Source organism: Anthonomus grandis, chromosome 5 (assembly GCF_022605725.1).
Source record: "Anthonomus grandis grandis chromosome 5, icAntGran1.3, whole genome shotgun sequence".
Taxonomy (NCBI): Eukaryota; Metazoa; Arthropoda; class Insecta; order Coleoptera; family Curculionidae; genus Anthonomus; species Anthonomus grandis.
In genome coordinates, this window is record NC_065550.1 from 14,200,398 (window position 1) to 14,221,415 (window position 21,018).

Below are 21,018 nucleotides of genomic sequence, written 5' to 3' on the forward strand. Positions count from 1 at the left end.
CGTTACGAAAAGTGTGATCGAGCGAGGAGAACGGTAGTTGAGAAGGAGATATGGCTTAGTGGAGATAAAGGGAGAAAGAGCTATGGTTTGTATATTACTGGAGGAGCAAGAGAGAGTATAGCTTGGTCTGTTTTCTGTGCACCCATCAAACTTAGTATACGAGTATACCGTAAAATTTTCAGTGTTATAATATCATTTATCAAATTTTCAGATGATAAATTTGATAAATGATTTTAATAAATTAAATATTAAATATATTAATTAATAAATTCCTGGATACATAATTATATTTATTGAATTTTTTCTAAAAGTTTGATTTTTCAAAGAAATATTCAATTGTCGCAAAATTAATTTCAATTAAAAATATACAATAACTGAAAATGCACAAATCGTAAGAACTTTACATATAACAAACGGCACAACTAGATATTAGCGAGGTATAATCACCATTTGTACTTTATTTTTTATAAATAATCTAATTAGAGAATTACAGGTATAGGTTAATTAAATAATGAAATAAAATATTAAAAAATTAAACAAAGGCGAGTAATTGAAAGGGAGTTCTAGTTGTGTCCGTTGCAACCTACATAAATCGCCGTATAAAAGCAGCTTAATCTTCAAGTGATAATCCCTAACCTCACTTTTTAAAATTTGCCAAAATTGTCCTAAAAATTTTTTAATTTTGGCTAAATGTAAAGTTTTTGACTAAAAGTGACCATCTTGTAGATCAAAACTATGGACTTCAATTAAATAAGACCTTAATTTACCCAGGAAACTAACAGCCACTAAATGACAACTATGAAAACACCCAAAAACTTAACATTATGTTCCTGTACGCCCTTCTTTTACTTTTAACAGTCGTTTTATATCTTCAGGGCTTTTTCCCTATGTCAAACCCCATCACAGCATTTAATAACGATCCTCCGACCCATATAGGTAACATTTCGATTAATACCACAGCTGTGTACAGCCCTTTAGTACAAAAAACTGTATTAATAGTCATTGATGCACTCAGATATGACTTTGTTACACCTGATTTAATGCCACACACTATGGGCCTTGTAACTTCACAGGGCTGTCTGAATAAAGTTATTGCTGAAAGTCCGACAGTAACCCTACCAAGAATCAAAGCCCTTACAACAGGATGCGTACCCCAGTATATTGATGTTATCCAAAACCTTGCTTCATCTGAGGCTTTAAAAGATTCCTGGTTGCATTCAGCAAAAAAAAAAGGACTGAAGATTGTGTTTTATGGGGACAACACTTGGGAAAAGTTGTTTCCCAGATTTTTTGATAGGTCTGAGGGAACTACCTCATTTTTTGTAAGAGATTTTACTGAAGTTGACAATAATGTAACAAGGAATGTTAATATTGAGCTAGAGAAAAATGACTGGGATATTATGATTTTACACTATTTAGGTACCAATTTTGACAATAAATTTATAAGTCTCAGACATGTACAATGCCAATGCAATTTCTTTTAGGCTTAGATCACATAGGGCATGTCTTGGGGCCTTTTTCCTCAAGAATAAAACCAAAGCTTCAAGAAATGGATCTGGTGATTGATCAGATCTACCAAAAAACCAAAAATGTGAACTCTATAATTATGATTACTGGTGATCATGGAATGCGGGACAGTGGAGGTATAAGTTTAATATGGTTTGATTAACAATTGAATTTATTTTGAATTAATTTATTAAAGAAGGAGGAAGATTGTTGTATAGAGGTTCAATAAAACAAAAGCTTTAATTTATATGCTGACATTTTGATCCTTATAAATCATCCTTAGGACACTACAATGGTAAACAGGTATTACATGCTAATATTATAAACAATTTCTTCCTTTTTTTTTAATGATTTTTTTTATTTATAAAATTATAAATTGAATATTAATAAATAAATTAACATAAAAAATAGATAAAACAAGTTAGATTTGTATAAAAAAATAAACTTGTCAGAAAATGCATTTCAGTGTGCTGCTCCATCAAAATAAAATCTGTGAAAATTACAGACCAATTTCGTTGCTGCCCATTATATCAAAAATAGTTGAGATCATGTCAAAATTTGTACAATATTTTGAAAACAGCAAATTATTCAGTGACCATCAGTTTGGCTTCAGACTGGGGAGAAGCACAGTTACAGAGATTCTCAAGTTTCTTCATTTTATTTATTAATGATGGGATACCTCATTACATAAGTTAACAATAATACCATTCTACAAGCTAACTTATAAGGGATATATATACTGCCTGATAAGGGAGCAAAACTATGGAGGCATACTCTAGCTTAGAATGAACCAGCCATACACACCCTTTATAGTATCCAATGAAAAATTCTTACAATCCAAACATTTTTGATGATTTAACTGTAATTGCATTCAGATGTTCATTGAAAGATAGATTGTCGTGAAAAATTACCCCCAAATCTCTTACTTTGGTTACATATTTTAACTGTTCCCCATCAATCAGATAGGAAGTAGTGTGTTTTCTGACCCCCTTATACAGGGTGTTAGTAAATATGTGCGATAAACTTCAGGGGGGTGATTCGGCATTTAAAAATAATGATAGTTTGTTAAATAAACGTATGTCCGCAAATGCTTTATTTTCCGAGATACGGGGTGTTAAATTAAGAATCATTTTTGAATTCCTCGTTCAATGTGTGTGATCAAAAAAAAAATCTTGACGCGTATTTTTCATTTATTTAATACATTATCTAGTGGGCTACTGTCAACATTTATCTAATATTAACTACAAAATGTCAACATTCATCTGTGAAATAAGAAATATGAAATTAGCGTTCCTTCACTATTAAGTTTTTGGTTATTAATAAGTAATTAAGTTTTCTTTTATCGAAAAAAATGGAAAATATTACAAATGCGGAACTGTCAGATATGCATTTTATCTATGGCCGAAGTAATGAAAATAGTCGGAAATCTCGAAGATTGTATGCTGAGTTGTATCCAGGATGTAGAGTACCCCATCACACAATATTTGCTCGTCTTCACCAACGTTTGCGTGAAAATAGTACGTTTAAGAAACAAACGGCTGACTGCGGGCGTCCTCGACAAGTACGAATGGTGCAACTAAAAGAAGCAGTTCTACCTGAAACAAGTACTTGAAGAATTGCCAACATATTGAATGTAAGCAACTTTTCAGTATTTTTTCGAAATTTCAATAACAATCAAAACTATTATCAAAAACAAAATCGAGAAGCATCATACGACTTTCGATGAACAATGTTGCTAATGAAATTTGAATAATGTTCGTCGTTAAATCTGTAGGTATATTGGCGAAAAGAGATATGAAAACATAATTCGGTGGTAGCGCAATGTCTTGTAGATGTGCTATAGTTTCAAGGAATTGTTTGTATAGAACTTGTTTTTTTCTAAAGCAAATTTTAAAATATTAGCTAAAAACTTTGTCAGATTGACGATTGATCTTAACGGAATATCTTTTTTATGGATTTTGGATACAAAAATACATTTTTGAAAAAACAACTTTTGCTTTAATATTTTTTATTTGATCTTTGGTAAAGGACATACTTTCCTGTCTTTAATTTTTTCCAAGTTATCTAAAATTTTATTTAGTTTATTATGAATCGCTATTGTATGATCCTTATTTAAAACTTCATAGGTGATTGTAGAAAAGTATTTTTGCTTTTTTTAATAGTTTTCCCTATATAAAACCACCATTACATTGCCTTTATCGGGCTTTGTAAAAGGAATGTTGTTATTGTCTTTTAGAAATGTTGTTGTTTCACTAGAGTGCTTATGAAGATTGTCTTGATGAAGTGGATTAGATTTTTTTGATAAATGCTTATAATTTGACACAATATTAATAATCTAACGATCTTTCTAAAGTCATCCTCAGGACACGACAATGGTGGTGAGTATTACAAGTTAATATTATCAACAATTTTTTCCCTTCCTGTTTTTTTACAAATATGATGATTGTCTACCATTGCAGTGTCCTAAGGAGTCGAAATTAAAGAAGCAATAGTTTTGTTGGACCCCTATGCAATAATCTTTTCCCCTCTTTAATAAAAAGTATACTTTCAACTTCATATACTTATACAAAAATATACGTTTCAAGAGTATTTCACAATAAAATTTTAATCTTTAAGGAGGTGAATCCGTATGTCGGATTCACATCGAGCCAACAAAGTAAAAATAAAGCAACAACTTTATTTTTCTCAACAATTGGCCAACAAAATGGCAACATTTAAGCAATAATTTAGTGTTGTTTGCGTTTCCGGCAAGTTTTTATTTTCCCGTCGCTTGTCGATCTTTGAACGCTTCTTGATTTCTTCGTGCGGTGTCACATTTAGGGAAGCTAGATTGTTATGGGATGTCCGACACCCAGATTATAAAAATCGTTATAAAAGGGCAGAAAATCGGAATACTGTGCGATGTGACTTCAGAGGAAGTAGACAGAAAGATAAAAAACATCAACAGACAGTGCCAAAGACAATACAACAATTACCAGTTATTAAAGAAATCCGGAGTAGGTAAAACTTTTGTTTCGAAGTGGTTTAGTCATTGACTATTAAGTTTTTTAAAAGACAAAAACAAACCAAGACCAAGTGGGAATATAGTCGGATTAACGAACACACAGGTACATATCATTTTTTATTAGGTTAGTTAATTAGTAATGCATTTATACTTTATACATTTTATTAATTTTCCTATAAAAAAAATCATTACTCAAAAAAATTTTAACTGCCATGGAACTTAACCTTGCTCAGACACAAAATATTCAGCAAATTCTTTCGGTCTGCTGCAGATTAAAAAACGACTCTAGAGTTTGTTGAACTTTTCGGCATGTGCCATCTTCTAATAAAACATGTATATCTATATGTTTTACATCAAAGCTCCAAGTGCATGCTAAAGTCACTTCTTCTACCTTTTCTGGTTCTAGAAGCATTGGTTTACAAATCACTCGAAACACAGGCACTAAAATGCCAAATATATTTTCTATTATTTTCCGAGCACGTAAAATTCTGTAATTAAAGATGTAATTAAAGGTTCCCTAGATCCCTTATCTTGATGGCCACTATATGGTTTTATAATCCATGGTTTAAGAGAGAACACATCATCTGCGACTAAAACATAAGGACTTTATATTTCCCTTTCAAGAAGAACACTTTTTGGAAAATTTAGTTTCCCTTCCACCAATAGTTTATAAAATGGCATACTTTTATCAACATCTCCGTTCTTAACAACCAATATTTGCATACAAAAACTTTTAATTTGCGTTAACTGCAGCAAAAAGAACTGCACCAAAAGTTTCTTTATAGGTAACAAAATTCACTGACACTACCTCACAGGTGCCTCAATTAAATGTGCTTTCCATCAAATGGGCCTATTCAATGTAGAAAATACCAAATCTTGTTAAAATCATTGCTAACTTTGTTCCATTCTTCTTCAGTTTGAAGGGCCTGAAATAAATTACGAATTAAGTTAAATTGAAAGTTAAAGTTCCTATTTATAATTTTTAATATACTTGGCGCCTTTATGCAGTTCTTAATAACATACATTCTTTACTTTTCAGAAAAGCAATGATTCAGGTAGTGATGAGGAGGCTGAAGAAACCTAAGGAAATGACCATGCTACCGCCAGAGTACACACAATTTGGAAGAAATACAACAAAAAGACGAAGGTTCGCAGGCTCAAACAGAAGTTATTAATAAATTCCGTTTGAGCAAAAAAAATAAATAACACAAATCCAAAAGCAACCAAAAAAAGCACCAAAATCTTTTTGCAAATTTTGCTTGTAAAATTTGCCATAAAAAATATCCGTATAAGCCGACGATTGCGACATATTTGGAAAGCTAATTACTAGAAAGGACGAAAACTTCAAACTCCATATGCACAAGCTTCTGTGTAGCATTTAATTAATACTCTTTTCTATAAAGCAGAAATAGGAGAATATGACAAAGCAAAAAATACAGGAGCTCAAGAGCAACTGACATCGTTCCTGCATTTTTGAGCTCCAAATAAAGATTTTTTAAATTTTTATATATTTAGTAAGTAGTGATCTTAAACCTTCGCCCTAGGTTCAGTCTGGAATTTATGATGTAAGACATAAATGAGAATGTTTGAAAAAAAAATATACAAGAGTGTACAGATGATAAGATAGTGTCATTGTGAAATGGACTTATAGCTCAAGGTAGACTTGAGGCGCGAAATCTTCAGTTTTTTTAGCCTCCAGCGGATGCCTACCCCGCATCTTTTTTAACCTTCATTTCGTATTACCATTTACTTTCTTGCAGCCCCCAAATTAAAAATCCACGAACCGCTGCTGAAAACTTTTACAGAATATTTCAGATTTTGACAATAAAGTGGTTAGATAAAGTATTCGTTACTTCAAAAAATAGAATAGATTTTAAATATAAATAAACAATCTGATCTGATTTTATAGTTTTTGTTCCTTAAATACGGCTTGATGATGGAATGGTTAAAACGGATGAATTCTATTCGGTGGAAAGCTTAGAGTTTTTAAGAGGACTTGGATGTTCCAAAACTGTATTTTTTTAATGACTTTCGGTCAAGAATTTAGACGAGGAATCTCGAATTTCTTTAGCGTCTGGCGGATCTCCCTTTTTTATCACTCATTTAATATTACCATTTACTTGCGCCCGCCAAATTAAAAATCTACGAACCACCATTGGTATTAAGTAGATAACTTGAGTGTTATAATAGAAAGAAAGATTTTAAACAGCTAAGGAGATTTTTTTATATTTTAAGTTTTTAAAAAATTGTCAAATTTGATATTGTATTAAATTTGACTAGCGAAACACCAGGCAAAGTTAAAAATTTTGGATTAGTAATATTAGGGTTGATTATTTTGTTATAGTCTTGATAAATTAGTAATATTAGGGTTGATTATTTTGTTATAGTCTTGATAAATTCTGGTACACCTACCAGAGTTAGGTACAGGAAAAAGCTCAGGTGCCAATATATATACTTAAAAAATGTTGATTATTCAAAAATCATAAATCATAGATTTCCTAGCTCCTAATAAATACATTATGTCTTAACGAAATTATTGTTTTAAGAATTTATTGGGTTAAATTAAATATCGTTTTTAAGTTCATAAATATTTAAATATATTATTATGATAGTCCACTTATCTTTTTCCCCCTTTTCCAGACTTAAGTGATAATGAGACAGTATACTCAAAATGTATTTTTTATTTATTTGAATACTGATATAATAACCAATCAAACATGTATCTTAATTTGCATGTTTTTGATGATAGCTTCCCATTATTTTTTTTTAACAAATATTGGTTAATTTTAGGACATGGTGGCAGTTCACATCCAGAAATTACTGTACCATTTGTGTCCATAGGCAGGCATTGTAAAAGTTCAATATTCAAACAAACGGATATTCCTTCTAATTTGGCAGCGTTACTGGGCATTAATATTCCAACCACTAGCACAGGTACAATCCAAAAGGATCTTCTTCATTACCAAAACACCGCCAAGGAGTTCTATATATTGCGATACAATACTGAAATACTTCTAAGAAAATGTCAAATATGTCAAACACAATTTGATGAAGCTACATCCTTGCATGAAGAATATTTAAAAGAAGGAAATATCACAAAAGGCAAGCAATGTATGAGGATATATCAAGAATGTTCAAAAAAAATTACAGGACATCTGTATGAAAATTCTAGTAGACAAGATATGTCAGCTCTTTTAATTGCAATTTTTGTTTTATGTAACCTGGTCTTAATTATACTGTTTAATCTAATACCTGATGCCAAGATAAGATTTGTGGAACTGTTTTTGTGTCTTGTAATAATTTTTTCTAAAATTATATTAGAATTCAGTCACATCATTACTGCTGCTTCTTTAATAATCTTAATTCTGATTCTTTTTCACAAATTTAAATTATTACACCAGCTTACGCTTTTGCTTCAAACTACTGACAGGATTAGTCTATTTTTATTGATAATCCATATTATGCATCCCGTAACTTTTATGTCTACAAGCTACATTGAAGAGGAACACTTCATCTGGATATTTTACAGTGTCACTTTGATTTTAATGTTATTTTTTGATACTTTAAAGACATCTAGATTAATTGCTACTAAAGGCATTTTTGTTTTACTAGCATTAAGGTTTTCAATGACTTTAAATTCCACTGTGGAAAATTCTGTTCAGGATAAAAGCAGTTTGGGAAATATTCTGGTCAAAGAAGAAAACTATCTGTACCATCAACTTTTTTTTGCTTTTAACTTAATTTTGGTGTTTTTATTTATGAATTTTGGTCAAGAGTGTGTATCTTATTATCATCCATCACACATTTTAAGTGGTATAATTTTAGCCTTTATTTTTCTGCTTAAGTCATTAACATTCCATAGCACCATTCTAGGGAAACTTATATGGATGTTTATTTTAACAAAAAAACTAATTTTCACTAAACAGACTCCTTGGACGCAGTTGTTTATACTAGCTGGAGCTTTACTCTTCAGATCACATAATATTATTTTGATTCCGATTGCAATATGCACTGGTTATTTTATAAATATGTCTCAAACATGGCAAACACAATTTTCCAAAATATTAGCTTTTAATACCATAGCAAACTCCCTATATTTTCTACAAGGGCATCGCAATTCGTTAGCTACAGTAGACATTTCAGCAGGATATACAGGTTTAAGTGAATATAATCCTGTTCTGGTTACCTCACAAGTGATCTTACACACTTATTTATTTCATATACTTTTTCATTTGGCTGTACTCTCAGGCTGTGAAGACAGTAAGAAAAGAAAACAATTTTGGACAATTCTGATACTACTTAGATGTTATGTTATATTTCTTACTTGTGTAGTGATGTTAATTTTCAAAGACCATTTATTCATCTGGTCAGTTTTTGCCCCTAAGTTTTTTATAGAAAGTGTACACACAGGTTTTTTGTTTGTTGAAATATGTATTTATTACTTTTGCAAAATTGTAAGTTATTGTATGAAGACTTAAATAAAATAAAAACTATGACTAACTGTATTAAGTATTTAATCCTCGGGTTTATCAGGTGGTGGTCCACATGGCTGCAACATTTTCTCCATCAGATTAAATCTTACTCTGGCTTTAGCTTCATTTTCAGCTATGGCAAAGTAACTAAGAAGGTCTGGATGGCCCAAGTAACTGGAGTAGCTGTCTCTATGCTGGTTGACAAGCCATTCGAATTTTGTTGTGTCTGCATGACCTGTGCCAATATATTTTGATTGCAAGTGTTCTAGCTGACTATGAATGTTGTAGCGGTCGCCCATATTTGGATTTAAAATTGAATTTAGGCTGAAAACGAAAATAAGTTTTAATAGAGGTACGCTACAAAACAAGAGAAAATTATATACCTCCTTTCAAGTCTTTGTCGTATTTGTAAAAATAATTTTCGACAAAAAACAAAAACAAAATGTAAACAACCCGGTTTTCCTATTCCAATTATGTCATAATTTTGAAGTTTAGTTAAAGCTGGTTTTAGACAAAGCGATCGTAGCGCCGCTCATGCGTAATTCTTTTGCTGCCTAAAAATTATATTAAAGGTTAAGTTCGTCGAGACATTCGCAAGATGGGAAGCAGAAGAAACAAAGGTGTGAACTGCCGACACGTGTTTCTGCTTTTTAACTTCTTCATCCAGAAACCCAAGTGAAAAACGAGAAGAAAATAAAATTAAACTGTTTTTAAATTAGATAAACAGTAATATCTTGCAAAATATTTAATTTCAGAATACCATAGAAATAAGAATTTCCAAAAATCAGCTGTTACTATCTGGCTATTAAAAAAAAAACTAATATAGAAGGAAGGAATAAACATTATTTCTCTTAAATCCACAATAGTGCCATTTACCAACAGGCAGCAATCAGAGGGCTTACGATCTCTAACACAGCACGGAGAGAAATTCCTCTGTTAAAAAAAAATCTTTATTGAATGTCATGTAAAAAAAAAGATGAGAAAGAAAGTGCATTTCTTCTTTGAGACATACCCTCTACCAAACCAGGAAAACTCTCCTATTGACCGACGTCTTAATGAAAGAATAAATCTGCTGATTTGGTGTACCTTTGGAGCTACGTTTAGATCAAGGGCAAAATGTTGAGTCCAGCTTATTCCATCCGTAAGACGTTTGAAGTCAAGAAAAAGAGAACTACTGCATTACACTGCGGTCAGATGGCATGGTAGAACGAATGAATAAAACCATTAATCGGTCTTTGCCAAAGACTGATTAATGGTCAAAGTAGTCATTAGCCAGCAAAGAGACTGAGATAGGTTTCTTCATTTGATCCTGCTCATGATGAGCCATTCATGAAACCACAGCCCAGTCTCCAGCTCGAATAGTGATGGGAAGAGAACTCCATCTCCCATGCGATCTGAAATTCAGTTGCCCGCCAGGAACCGATGTTGCCAGGGCTACGTCAGTGAGCGGTGTAGGAGAATGGATCTCATTCATAATTAGGTGCGCAATTGGATTTAAGATGCAAGTAAATTCCAATGAAAGACACATATAATGTCAATGCCAAAGACCAGAGGTACAACAACAGTGACTTGGAGTTGGACTTAGGCTCTATGTAAAGAGGTTCCTGTTTGGAATAATTTTTTTTTTAAATCTTTCTTAGTATATCGTGTAAAAAAAAAGATAATGCACTTGTTCACAAGCTGGCTTCATTCCTTCCTTTATCCAGGCTAAGAATACCTGGATATCGGGATCCGTCTCTTGATTTTTTAAAAGATCCTCATTTTGCCAAGTGTCATTGACGATGGTGGTTCTTAACAACTTAGCATCTTTTTCCTCTGTCCGCCGATAAAGCTTGAACTCCGGACAGAATCTTCTTGCTACGGCTTGCTGACGACAGAATAATCGGTTCTCTCTGCCTCCCTAATCGGGCGCTTGACAGATTCTTTAAAGTAGTCTCCTTTCGGAATTACTTGCCGAACACGAGCTTGAGCCTTGTGCGTATTCTTAGCGGCTTCGAATTCCAGGGCCGGTGTTAGTGCATCTATTAGCTAAGGTGGATGTGCTAGTAGTAAGTACTGACTTATTTCAGCATCGCAGAATCCATCCAGGAATGCTTAGACTGCCAAATGTACCATGATTTTTTTTCTCGGAAATCTTGATATGCCAGTCGAACCGAACATGCAATTTCGGCTTCAAATTCTTGCAAGGATTTCTCTCACTTTTGGCACCGATTTTTCAGCTGCCTGTGGTAGACATATTCTAGGTATCACTGCCCATAACGCATCTCCAACTGCTTTACTAGGTGGTCGTACACTCCTTGTTCTTCTGGGGACATGCTTTGCAGGATGATATCGGCATCTCATTTATTGACGCCCAATGTTGCAATTTTGTTTTGAACTTCATGGATTCTGTCCTCCATTAACGAAAGAATCTCCTTTTTCATTAAAGAAGATTTTTCCCAATTTCCTTCTATTAATTCCTTTTTACTTTATAATTGTTTTTCTTTCATACTGGTGTAATTCTTTCTTAGTGTTTACACAGTTTTTTTTCCAGCAATTTAACTTCTGGGTTGGCGAACTTTTTTGGTAACTCGTTTTTTAAACCTTTTTTCATCTTTGTAGAATTTTCCAGTAATTCTTTTTTTAAATCTTGCAACATTTCCCCGATATCATTGGCCTCAGCAGAAACAAGCGACGTAAACGGTTGTTTAGGTCGCTCCTGCAAGGCCGCTTTATTTTCAATCGTATCGCAGTCCTTTTCCTCCAGCTTTTTTTCAGCTCAGCAGCTTTTAAATTCACAGCATTTTCACACACTTTAGTTCGATTTATTTCAATTCACTAATATTTATTTTTTACCAATATCCAGTTGATTGAGGTCCAAATCACACTATTCCTCTGAACTTGCTAGTTCACCAGTCAATAGTCAAGCCTTTTGCCTATTATCAAGATTGCTAATAAACCAACCATTGGCTATAATCCTACAATAGTTTAATTTCGGTACTAATAACTTTCTGTTAAGTGTATGAAATGCTTTTGTCATATCTTTTAATACAGAGGGACAACACTTCCATCATCATTAGACAAGTTATATCACTGGTTATTGTTAATTCATTAATATTGTTTGGATAACTTACTTTAGGCATAAGTTTAATGATTTTTTTTTAAATATCAGGAACCAAGCCAGTAGAGAGTGGCATGTTTATAATGTGAACTAAAGGTTTTTAAGTCAAGAAATAAAAGCTTTTAACATTTTTATAGATATTCTGTCTACTCCTACTGCATTAGTTCTTGTACTATTTATATATTATTCCCAGTAGATCATTTTGTGTGACTAATTTGAAAATAAATAGTTCGCCAGCAATTAAAGAATTCAGAAAATCATCCATCCATTGGCGCCCTACTGAATTTGCCGCCATTTCATTTGATTGTTCAAAGGGAATTCAGACTACAGCGGATGGGATTAAAAAGAGTCTACTCAGTTTGACAGGACATGAAAGAATTTGAACAAATCTGTAAAGATAAAATATTAGAAATAATGTCGGATCATATTGATTCGATTTTCGAATTTGGGTATCAAAGACCAACGAAGGCACAGGAACTGGAAGTTTTGGACCTAGGTAAGATACTCCATCCTTTAGGGAATCTTGCATCGGCGTTTTAGATAGAAATCCCTGCGATACTCTAACATTCAAGGAAAAAATATAAGAGAGCCTACAATAACGAGCAGATCCTAATAATATGAACAAACAGGCAACCATGAGAGCACTAGCTAATCCCTGGGTTAGAATTATGGAAGTGCTGTAACAATCTACAACTGGTGAGGGGTACATACAGCGGGGTACCAGACAATGAGAATGCGAACAAACTTGCTACAAGAGAATTTGCTTTTCCTTTTATTGGATTAGAGTCTGGGGGTGCTAAAGAGAAAAATATGAACGTGGGTTAAAAGACAATACCAAATACTGGACACAAATGCGACAGTTGAACGAAGACAACGTTTTTTATTAAATTTTCCATAAACCAAAACATTGCCAAAAACGTTGTAATATTCAGGAAAGACAAACTGAGAAACATTAAAGGGCTTCAAAAGGGACATATGGCAATTAAGAGACATCTGAATAGAATTGAACAACGGAGATCTGACTTGCCTTGCGAAAAGGAACCAGAAATTGTACAAACATGATTTGCGCTTGTGAGGCACTGATAACAAATATTTGGAAAGGACACAAATGGTGCTACTTGCGTGAAATTTATAATTACATCATGTTTAATAAAAATCTTAAGACGCTAGTTGTGTAATTTTTGATGTAGCCTTTATTTATCTATTAAAAGTATCTCAACCTAGTTTGTAATAAAACGAAATAAGTTCCATGTTATTTAATTTAATATTGAGTTTAAAATACAATCATTTAGCTATTTGCGTTCTTTCTATTTCAATCAGGCATATAAGCTAAAGTTAATGAATTTTTTAAACCATTTTCCTATCAGAATAAGACAGATTTCTCAGGCTTATAGATTGAAAAGGGAAGTCAGGAAATTGCTTGGTGTAAGACCCTATTATGATATTGAAGAATATTATAATGATACCTTTTAATATATTTAGTTCCTACTGGTTTACTACTACTATAAGTTTGATTGTGTTTTATTTTTATTTGTGTGTTTCATACATTGTTTGTTGTCACCTACTTTTATTTTTTTGGTTTATACAGCTTTGTTCACAACAACAAATGTTTAGAACAATAAAGCATATTTTAAATTTGAACTTGAATTATTTACATCCTGCCTTAAGTATATTTAAATATTACAAATAAGCTAGCATGTGTAAGAATTATCTATCTGCTATACAATTAAAATTGTGAATAAAATTATTGTATTTTATTTTACATAGGCTTTTTATGTCAATTTATTTCCTGAAGCTGTGGATTTTGGGTGATTTATTCTTCGTAGTTTTATCCAAAAAAGTTTTGATTTTTCCTGGTTAGTTTTCTAGTACCCTGCAGAATAGTGTAGATTTACTTAATGTAGCAGACTTACATTTCGGTTATTCGAAGCTTGAAATCTATTTATTTCTGTGATTATTAGTTTAGGAATGATCAAGTGATATTTTGATGATGGTGAATTTTCGCGTGGTGCAAATTTGACTATACCTCTTTTTTGGTTTTTATGTTTACGAATCTCTCTTTTATCTTGTATATACACTATTTAGCCCTGTCAGTTGTCAACCTTTGTCATTAATTTGACAGGGTTTTGTTTTGCTTATTTATTTATGATTTATTTCAAATTTTTTACAAAATCGAATCTAAATCAAGTTCATATTTTTTATTGAAATTTGATTTCTAGTAACTGAAACATAATGGCTAACAATTTGACTCTTTGGTATGTATGTCTATTAAAACATTTTTAAATTATCAACAAATTCCAATTTTTTTTTTCAAACATAAGCCTTAGATCTTCAATTATTTTTATTCTGTTATCATATCTTGGATGAAGGAAAGGATATCTATTATTAATCTGTTAAACAACAATATGTTCAATTTATGATGAGTCCAATAAAAAACCCTATATAATTATCAAACTAATAAAAGGGGTATTATTATTAAAACATATACAAATTCAAAATTTAGTTACATTAAAGAGACAAAAAAAGCGCCTACCTTAACTGCCAATTTAAAAATAATTCAAATTTTGTCATACTCTAATTATTTCATCTTCTTGTGACTTTGCCTATAATGTAGCAGAAGGCCCAGATTCTTGCTATTTGAGAAATACTAGATACTGTCTAGAATGTCTTTTTGTAGAGAAATAGTTTAACAATCATTTAACTAAGGAGTTTAAATTTCCCCAAGTGGATGAAACAAAAGTATTATCTTACATCTAAAGTCATTAATGCTACTAAAATGGCATTGGTCTGAGGATAATACATTTTAATACTCCTTGTATTAGGATATTATTATATAGGATATAACTTTCATAAGTTATTTTTGCTAAAATAAATCCTTATTGGAAAATGTCTTACATAAGTCATAACCTCAGCTAGAGTTTGATAAATTTATTTCATGTAGCACAAGAAGTACAAAGGTAAATAATCTAAACAATCCAAATAGTATCCTTGTTGTTCATAGTTGGTTCGATGTTGCCCATGGTAAAAAAGTTGTTGTAGGGGCCTCATTCCTTGAGGTAATTTAAGTAAGACATTACTCAGATAATTGATTCAGATCAGATAATTGCATTCAATTTGCCTGTGTAACAATTTATAAAGAAAATGTATTTTGTTGCTGTATACTGTATGCTGTATAAGTATCCGCCTTTCTATGGAAGTTTTGGTTATGTAAATTTTGAATAGATTTTTGTGTCCTGTAGCAACAAAGGATCTAAATTTATTATTGCAGGTTTATATAGCACACCTTTTGTATTACAGTTAGAGGCTCCTCTGTGAGGTTCTGAGGATGCACAGTTAAGGACTGAGAAGTGTTTTATTTCTAACAAACTACTCTTAAACCAGAACAAAACAAAAAGGATAAGAATGCCTCAGTACTGAGCAACTATTTGGTCTCCTTGCAGATCATGTCTTGGAAATAGCACTTAAATCTGCTTATTTTCCCACCTTTTACACTCAATTATCCTATGCTATTCTGGTGTGGGGCCATGCGCCAAATGCCACACATTCATTTGGATTACAGAGGAAAGCTGTTTGGGTGGTGAGTGGCTTGGGATTTGGTGATGGCTGTAGAGAGAGTTTTAAACACTTAGAAAAGTAGTATATGTCAGTATTTTTTTAATTTTTGAGTTATACCATTAATTATGTTTCTACTGGTCTAATATATTCAGTCAAAAACTGGTATAAGTCAAAATTTTAACTTAGCTAAGATAAGAGCTTCCTAATGTTATTCCTCTCAACATAGTGGATTCATTCACTGAAATAGTGGTATAAGTCAAGGCACCACACTGTTCCGATGTCGCGCCAGGTCCTATTAAACTCGCTTTTTCTTGTTTAGTCAGGTTTTTTTTAGTGTTATGGTACGTAGTGTGTAGATCAGTTACTGTAGCTAAGAAAAAAGATATGATAGAACTTCTTCAGTGGATTCCCCCGATTCAGCATCAGTTCTTCCTGGACTTACTGACAAAAGAAGATGCTGTTGACAGTGGTCCATTATCCGATTCTGATGAAGATTAATTTGTTTAATAACTTGTTCTTACTCTCCTTACTGTAAGTTTAGTATGTAAGATAAGTAGTAGTAATGTTTTGCTCTTCAAGCTCTATATTTTTTGAACACTTTTATCAGTAATAGATATCATATTATACATACTACAGCTATTATTTTTCTTTGGTTTATCAGTTTTGTGAAATTTGGTTAACTTTTATGAGGAAAAGTGATATAACTCTCCAAGTTATACCACTTTTCCTCTATGTTTTTGAAAAAAACTTACTGGAAGAATGACATTGGGTGGCAAAAATGTAATTAATGGGCGCAATCAGTAAAAATGTTTACCATATGAAATTTTAGCACAGGGTTATTATAAATATGTACAAAAAAGTAAAGAATATGTTACTGTGATTTTTTAATTCATCCAGTTGCAAAATATCAATTTTCTAAATTTCTACTTTAAGGGAGCTAGACCACTTTTCCGCTGAACTGCTCATATGTTAAGAATGTTTTTTTTTTTTGATTTTGAATATTGCTAAACTTTCATATGCATATAATTTTCTAGTGGTATTGTTTAAGTAATTTTTAGTTGTCAATCCAATATTAGCAACAATCCAATATACCAGTGTGACCCGTATTTAAAATGTGTTGAGCCAAACTTGACTGATATGACTTGTCAAAGATAAAAAGTACAGAGGACAAACTTTTCAATTTTAATGAAAAATTAAGTTAGATAGGATCTTGAAAAGAAGAAACAATCTCAGAGGCCAATAGATAAAACCTCAGGTCAGTGACATTTTGAGTCAAAATATGAGTCTGGTTAAGGTCTGTTTTTATGGTGCTATTCATGCGCTCCACCATTTCATCTTACTGGTGCAAAGTAGTAGTTCTGGTCTTCTTAATGCCAAGGATTTTATAGATGTTTTTGAATAAGTGAGATTTGAATCTTCTTCCTTGGTTAAGCTCTTAAGGCAAAACAACCAACAACAACAATCTATTCCTTTACTAAGTAAGAATTAAAATATTGCCAGTAGCGTACACCCTGCAGAAATGTAAAACAAGTTATGTACAAAGTTTTAGGAATCTTCTCAAGGCTTTAATAGGGAGAACCCTTCACATCCAGTAATTCTTATAGGCTTTTATTATATTTTTTTTTATAGGTATAACAAGAATATGTGCCTTTTAAAAGAATTTAGACCTTACTCAATATTTTATACCTTTTCAATTTTATTTTTTTGTATTTTACAGGACTACTTTGAGAGATAAGAGAATAAGGAAGTTGTATGCACATTCTGAGCCTACATTTGATCATCCATTAAAAAGTATGCTGGTAAGTAAGCATATCACTTTAAACTTGTAACTTTTATTTTTTTAACTATGACCAGAATTCTTACTACTCTAATACAGTATAAATTAAAAAAACATATAAGAGCAATGGTAAGAGTGTCATAACAGCAATGGTTGGTGGAACTAAATTACTTTCAATTGTGTATATAACTTATTATGGCTTACAATTGGTATTTCTTATTTGTGGAGACACCTAAAAACATTGGTCTGTCATACATCAATTGTGACATTAGAAGAACTAAGAAGTAGAATTATTGACGTACGTACGAAACACGCATGGAAAGAGTTGGTAATTCGATGAGCTGAGAAATGGGCATTTCCAACATTTTTTATAAATCATGTAATAGTATTATATTAAAATTGTTATTACTTTTTGTTCATTTTATTACACAATTTTTGTTATTTTAACACTATTTTGTTTATTTTTGTTTGATAATGTAAAGAGGCCTTTTATGTTTTGAATTGAATCAATGAATATCTAAGTATTTTTTTTTTATACTTCAGATAAATTATGACATAGCATTAAGTAACAGTCTATATAAGTATTTTAAATATATTCACATAAAAATCCTGGCTTATATTTTTTCCTCCTGATATATGCGATGCTAAAATCTCTGTACATATAAAGGTGGTAGGAAGAATTCCAAGAAGAATTCTTGGCTCAGGTCCTAGTACTGGAAGAGCAACACCTGTTTCTACACCAGCAACTATATCAGAACCTCTTGCACAAGCTTTAAAAAAATTGGATCCTTTATCACAAATGGCTATTCCTGAAGAAATGGATCCGTTATCTAAAATGGCTGCAGAGATGGTGAGTAAAATACTTAAATACTTACACTTTTTTAATGCCAGAAGAACATTTTTCTATGCAGTATTCCCAATATGTATTAAAATGTACTTTTATTAATATCACTCTTGAGATATTTGTTTAATTATTTGTTATCTAGGATACAGTAGACAGTGCCATAAAACATAAAGAACAAAGCACCAAATCAAACCCAAAATCAGAAAGGCAAGATAGCTGGTCACATAGAAAAGCGGCTATTTTACAAAAATACACTACCTCAGAAAAGCTGAGTATGGTGACTAGTTTTTTGCAAGAAGGCGAAAAAGGTATATTTTATTGCGAAAATTATAATATTTTACCTAAATGTAGTTATTCAATAGTTGCCGTAAAGGCTCAGAGCACAGCAGTGGATAAAGTACAACACAGGTTGGAACAGCTTGACAGTTTTGAGGAGGGGCCACAGAGAAAGCTGGATCTTTCACAGACAGAATATATTTTTAAAATAGATCAACTACATAAGTAAATTTATAATAAAATATCTGGAAACAATTAGTTTTTATTGTTTTGTAGAGAACTGATTCTGGCCTGGAACATAGAGCAGAGAGTTAAAGCCTTAAAAATAGCGATACAATGTGCCAAAATGTTAGCTGACACTGACGTTTTACCTTTTTATCCTAGCAAGTTTGTTTTGATCACAGACATTTTAGATTGTTTTGGAAAATTGGTGTATGACAGGTTACATTCCAAGGCTATGTATTATAAGTAAAGCTTTATGACTACGATTTGTTGTTTTAAATTAACAAAACGTTATTTTAGACCTGGTTCTCAAAACCCTATACCTTTACCAGAAAACTTTACACCCAACATGGTATCTGATCAAGCCAAAGAAACATGCCTAAATTGGTTCTTTAAAATAGCTTCAATCAGAGAACTTGTGCCTCGTCTTTATATTGAAATGGCTTTGTTGAACTCCTACAGTTTTATATCTGCTAAGTAAGCTTATGAGAAATAGAAATGAATTTTGTATTTTGTTCAATTATTTTATTTAAATAGACTTACTCTTTACTGCCATCTAAAAAGTGAGAAAATTTTTTGAAGTAATTCGCAAGAATTACATGAATTTTTGTATTTATCAATTGCAAAGGAATAATATTCCTCTAGCACAGAGCTATAATTAAATCAATTAAAAATGTTGAAAATTTTAAAAATTAATTTTTACAAAAGTTCGTTACAAGCACAAAGCAATAGACCAAACAGTTAAATTTTAAAGAAATTACTGTTTTTTTTTGTTAGGACCGAAAGCGCTTACCTGTTTGAATACAATAATTGTTCGACATACAGAAGCCAACTAATCTTGCCTTTCTTATAAGAAAGAGATCTAGTCAAGATTTATAAATAACTATTTTAGTGAATGTCCAGAGGCGTTGACAAGACTGACTGAAATGATAAAGGGCATAGGTAATCCATTAGTTGCAGTTTATGCTAGATGTTATTTATGTAGGGTGGGACTAAAAATAAATGCTCATATGCAAGGAGATGTGGGGTATTTTAGAAGAAATTTTGAATGTTTTTTGGAAACGTATCAACATGTAAGCCAAATTAACTATAATCTAATTTAAATTGTAATATTTTTTACATTAAAATAATAGCATATTATGTTGTTTAGATATTTAGTAGAAGTGTTAAGGGCAACTTACATGAGCAAAAAATGTCAATATCTTCTTATATGACCTTGTACACGCCAGCTCTAGATTTTATCATGGACACTGTTCTTGAAAATTCACCAGACACTGTTCTAACCGAATTACTAAGAAAGTGCCAACAATATAGCAACAGGTAATAAACAAAAATCACTGTGACTCGTAACATATAATGTTCTTTTTAAGCTCCCTCATATTAAACACTATAATGTCAGGCTTCAAACCTACTTTTATAGCAGAACGCACCTTGCAATTCCTTTATATGATCGCCCAATGTACTGATGATGGTAAACATGATAAAAATATCTTTAAAAAGATGTTTTTCAACTTAAAAGTTATTTCAGGAATTCCGTTACATTCTCTCTTAAGAACTTTGGGACTGTGCATATCAATTTGCTCGCCGCCCGCTGAAGATAGAAAACAAATATTAAATGGAATGTGGACCAATGTGGCTCCAATGAAAGATCCTGCGGAATATATCGGCTGTATTGAGGCATGGATTCCTTATATTGTTCAACACTTCTCGGTAAGCATTAGCTTGTATTATGTTTTATATTACAATACTTTAAGGAATATTTGTTAATCATGTAATAGTTGATAATATAAAGCAGGATTTAATCTACAAAGATCATTTTAAGTCGCTCGCAATTAAGGAATATTTAGCTTACAATAATAAGCCTTTATTTCCAATCCGTTACATACCCAGACCTAGAACAATCAAGCTTACATCGTTGGCTTACTGCCAAAACAGGATAAGTAGATTTTTACCATCTTTGCATTTAGTGCATTTTCATAAGAAGGCATTTATTTCCAACAGGTTTGTTACCCAATTACAGGAAATAATTAAAAGAAAATTACCTAAATATGTATAAAAATTAAAAATCAAAATGCTTAACATTATATGTACTTAAACAGACTATCTATATACATATTAGAAAGACTCTGCATCACCTATTTACTTTATACTTTCTATAATGGACCTTAAACTGTCAACAAAAATATCGAACCGTTCATGTAAATTATTATTGATATAATTCTGACACATTATATTAATAGGGGATTTAAATAAAATATTAGT

General features: G+C 31.8%; 3 protein-coding genes and 1 long non-coding RNA gene across 11 annotated transcripts in view; 3 read left to right on the forward strand and 1 right to left on the reverse strand.

Annotated features, from left to right (window-relative positions):
• Nucleotides 1-636: 636 nt before the first annotated feature.
• LOC126736585 (GPI ethanolamine phosphate transferase 2-like) lies at nucleotides 637-9,015 on the forward strand. Its single transcript, XM_050441009.1, has 3 exons — nucleotides 637-1,419; nucleotides 1,485-1,643; nucleotides 7,301-9,015. The coding sequence occupies exons 1-3, from the start codon at nucleotides 825-827 to the stop codon at nucleotides 8,986-8,988; spliced, it is 2,442 nt and encodes an 813-aa protein (XP_050296966.1). The 5' UTR covers nucleotides 637-824; the 3' UTR covers nucleotides 8,989-9,015.
• Nucleotides 4,357-6,411, forward strand: LOC126736617 (uncharacterized). Its single transcript, XR_007660708.1, has 2 exons — nucleotides 4,357-4,613; nucleotides 5,550-6,411. It is a non-coding gene; the product is annotated as an uncharacterized LOC126736617 (long non-coding RNA).
• Nucleotides 8,922-9,521, reverse strand: LOC126736609 (splicing factor 3B subunit 5). The gene is made up of 2 exons (XM_050441048.1): nucleotides 9,366-9,521; nucleotides 8,922-9,306 (listed from the first exon to the last, which is right to left on the reverse strand). The coding sequence occupies exon 2, from the start codon at nucleotides 9,279-9,281 to the stop codon at nucleotides 9,024-9,026; it is 258 nt and encodes an 85-aa protein (XP_050297005.1). The 5' UTR covers nucleotides 9,282-9,306; nucleotides 9,366-9,521; the 3' UTR covers nucleotides 8,922-9,023.
• A 4,669-nt stretch (nucleotides 9,522-14,190) lies between these two features.
• Nucleotides 14,191-21,018, forward strand: part of LOC126736582 (VPS35 endosomal protein-sorting factor-like) — a 31,926-nt gene continuing 25,098 nt past the window's right edge. For 4 of the 8 annotated variants that reach the window (XR_007660701.1, XM_050440997.1, XM_050441000.1 and 1 more), the window contains exons 1-12: nucleotides 14,212-14,337; nucleotides 15,380-15,659; nucleotides 17,355-17,436; nucleotides 18,082-18,264; nucleotides 18,401-18,566; nucleotides 18,621-18,759; nucleotides 18,811-19,002; nucleotides 19,057-19,233; nucleotides 19,649-19,829; nucleotides 19,907-20,076; nucleotides 20,127-20,227; nucleotides 20,285-20,466. Coding sequence is in view for 7 of the 8 variants with exons in the window: in XM_050440997.1 (XP_050296954.1) it covers nucleotides 15,586-15,659; nucleotides 17,355-17,436; nucleotides 18,082-18,264; nucleotides 18,401-18,566; nucleotides 18,621-18,759; nucleotides 18,811-19,002; nucleotides 19,057-19,233; nucleotides 19,649-19,829; nucleotides 19,907-20,076; nucleotides 20,127-20,227; nucleotides 20,285-20,466 (1,647 nt within the window). In the remaining variant the exon portion in view is untranslated. Of the gene's footprint in view, nucleotides 14,338-15,379; nucleotides 15,660-16,870; nucleotides 16,893-17,354; nucleotides 17,437-18,081; nucleotides 18,265-18,400; nucleotides 18,567-18,620; nucleotides 18,760-18,810; nucleotides 19,003-19,056; nucleotides 19,234-19,648; nucleotides 19,830-19,906; nucleotides 20,077-20,126; nucleotides 20,228-20,284; nucleotides 20,467-21,018 lie in introns of those variants that run through there. The other 4 variants (XM_050441002.1, XM_050441003.1, XM_050440998.1 and 1 more) reach the window with 3 other exon arrangements.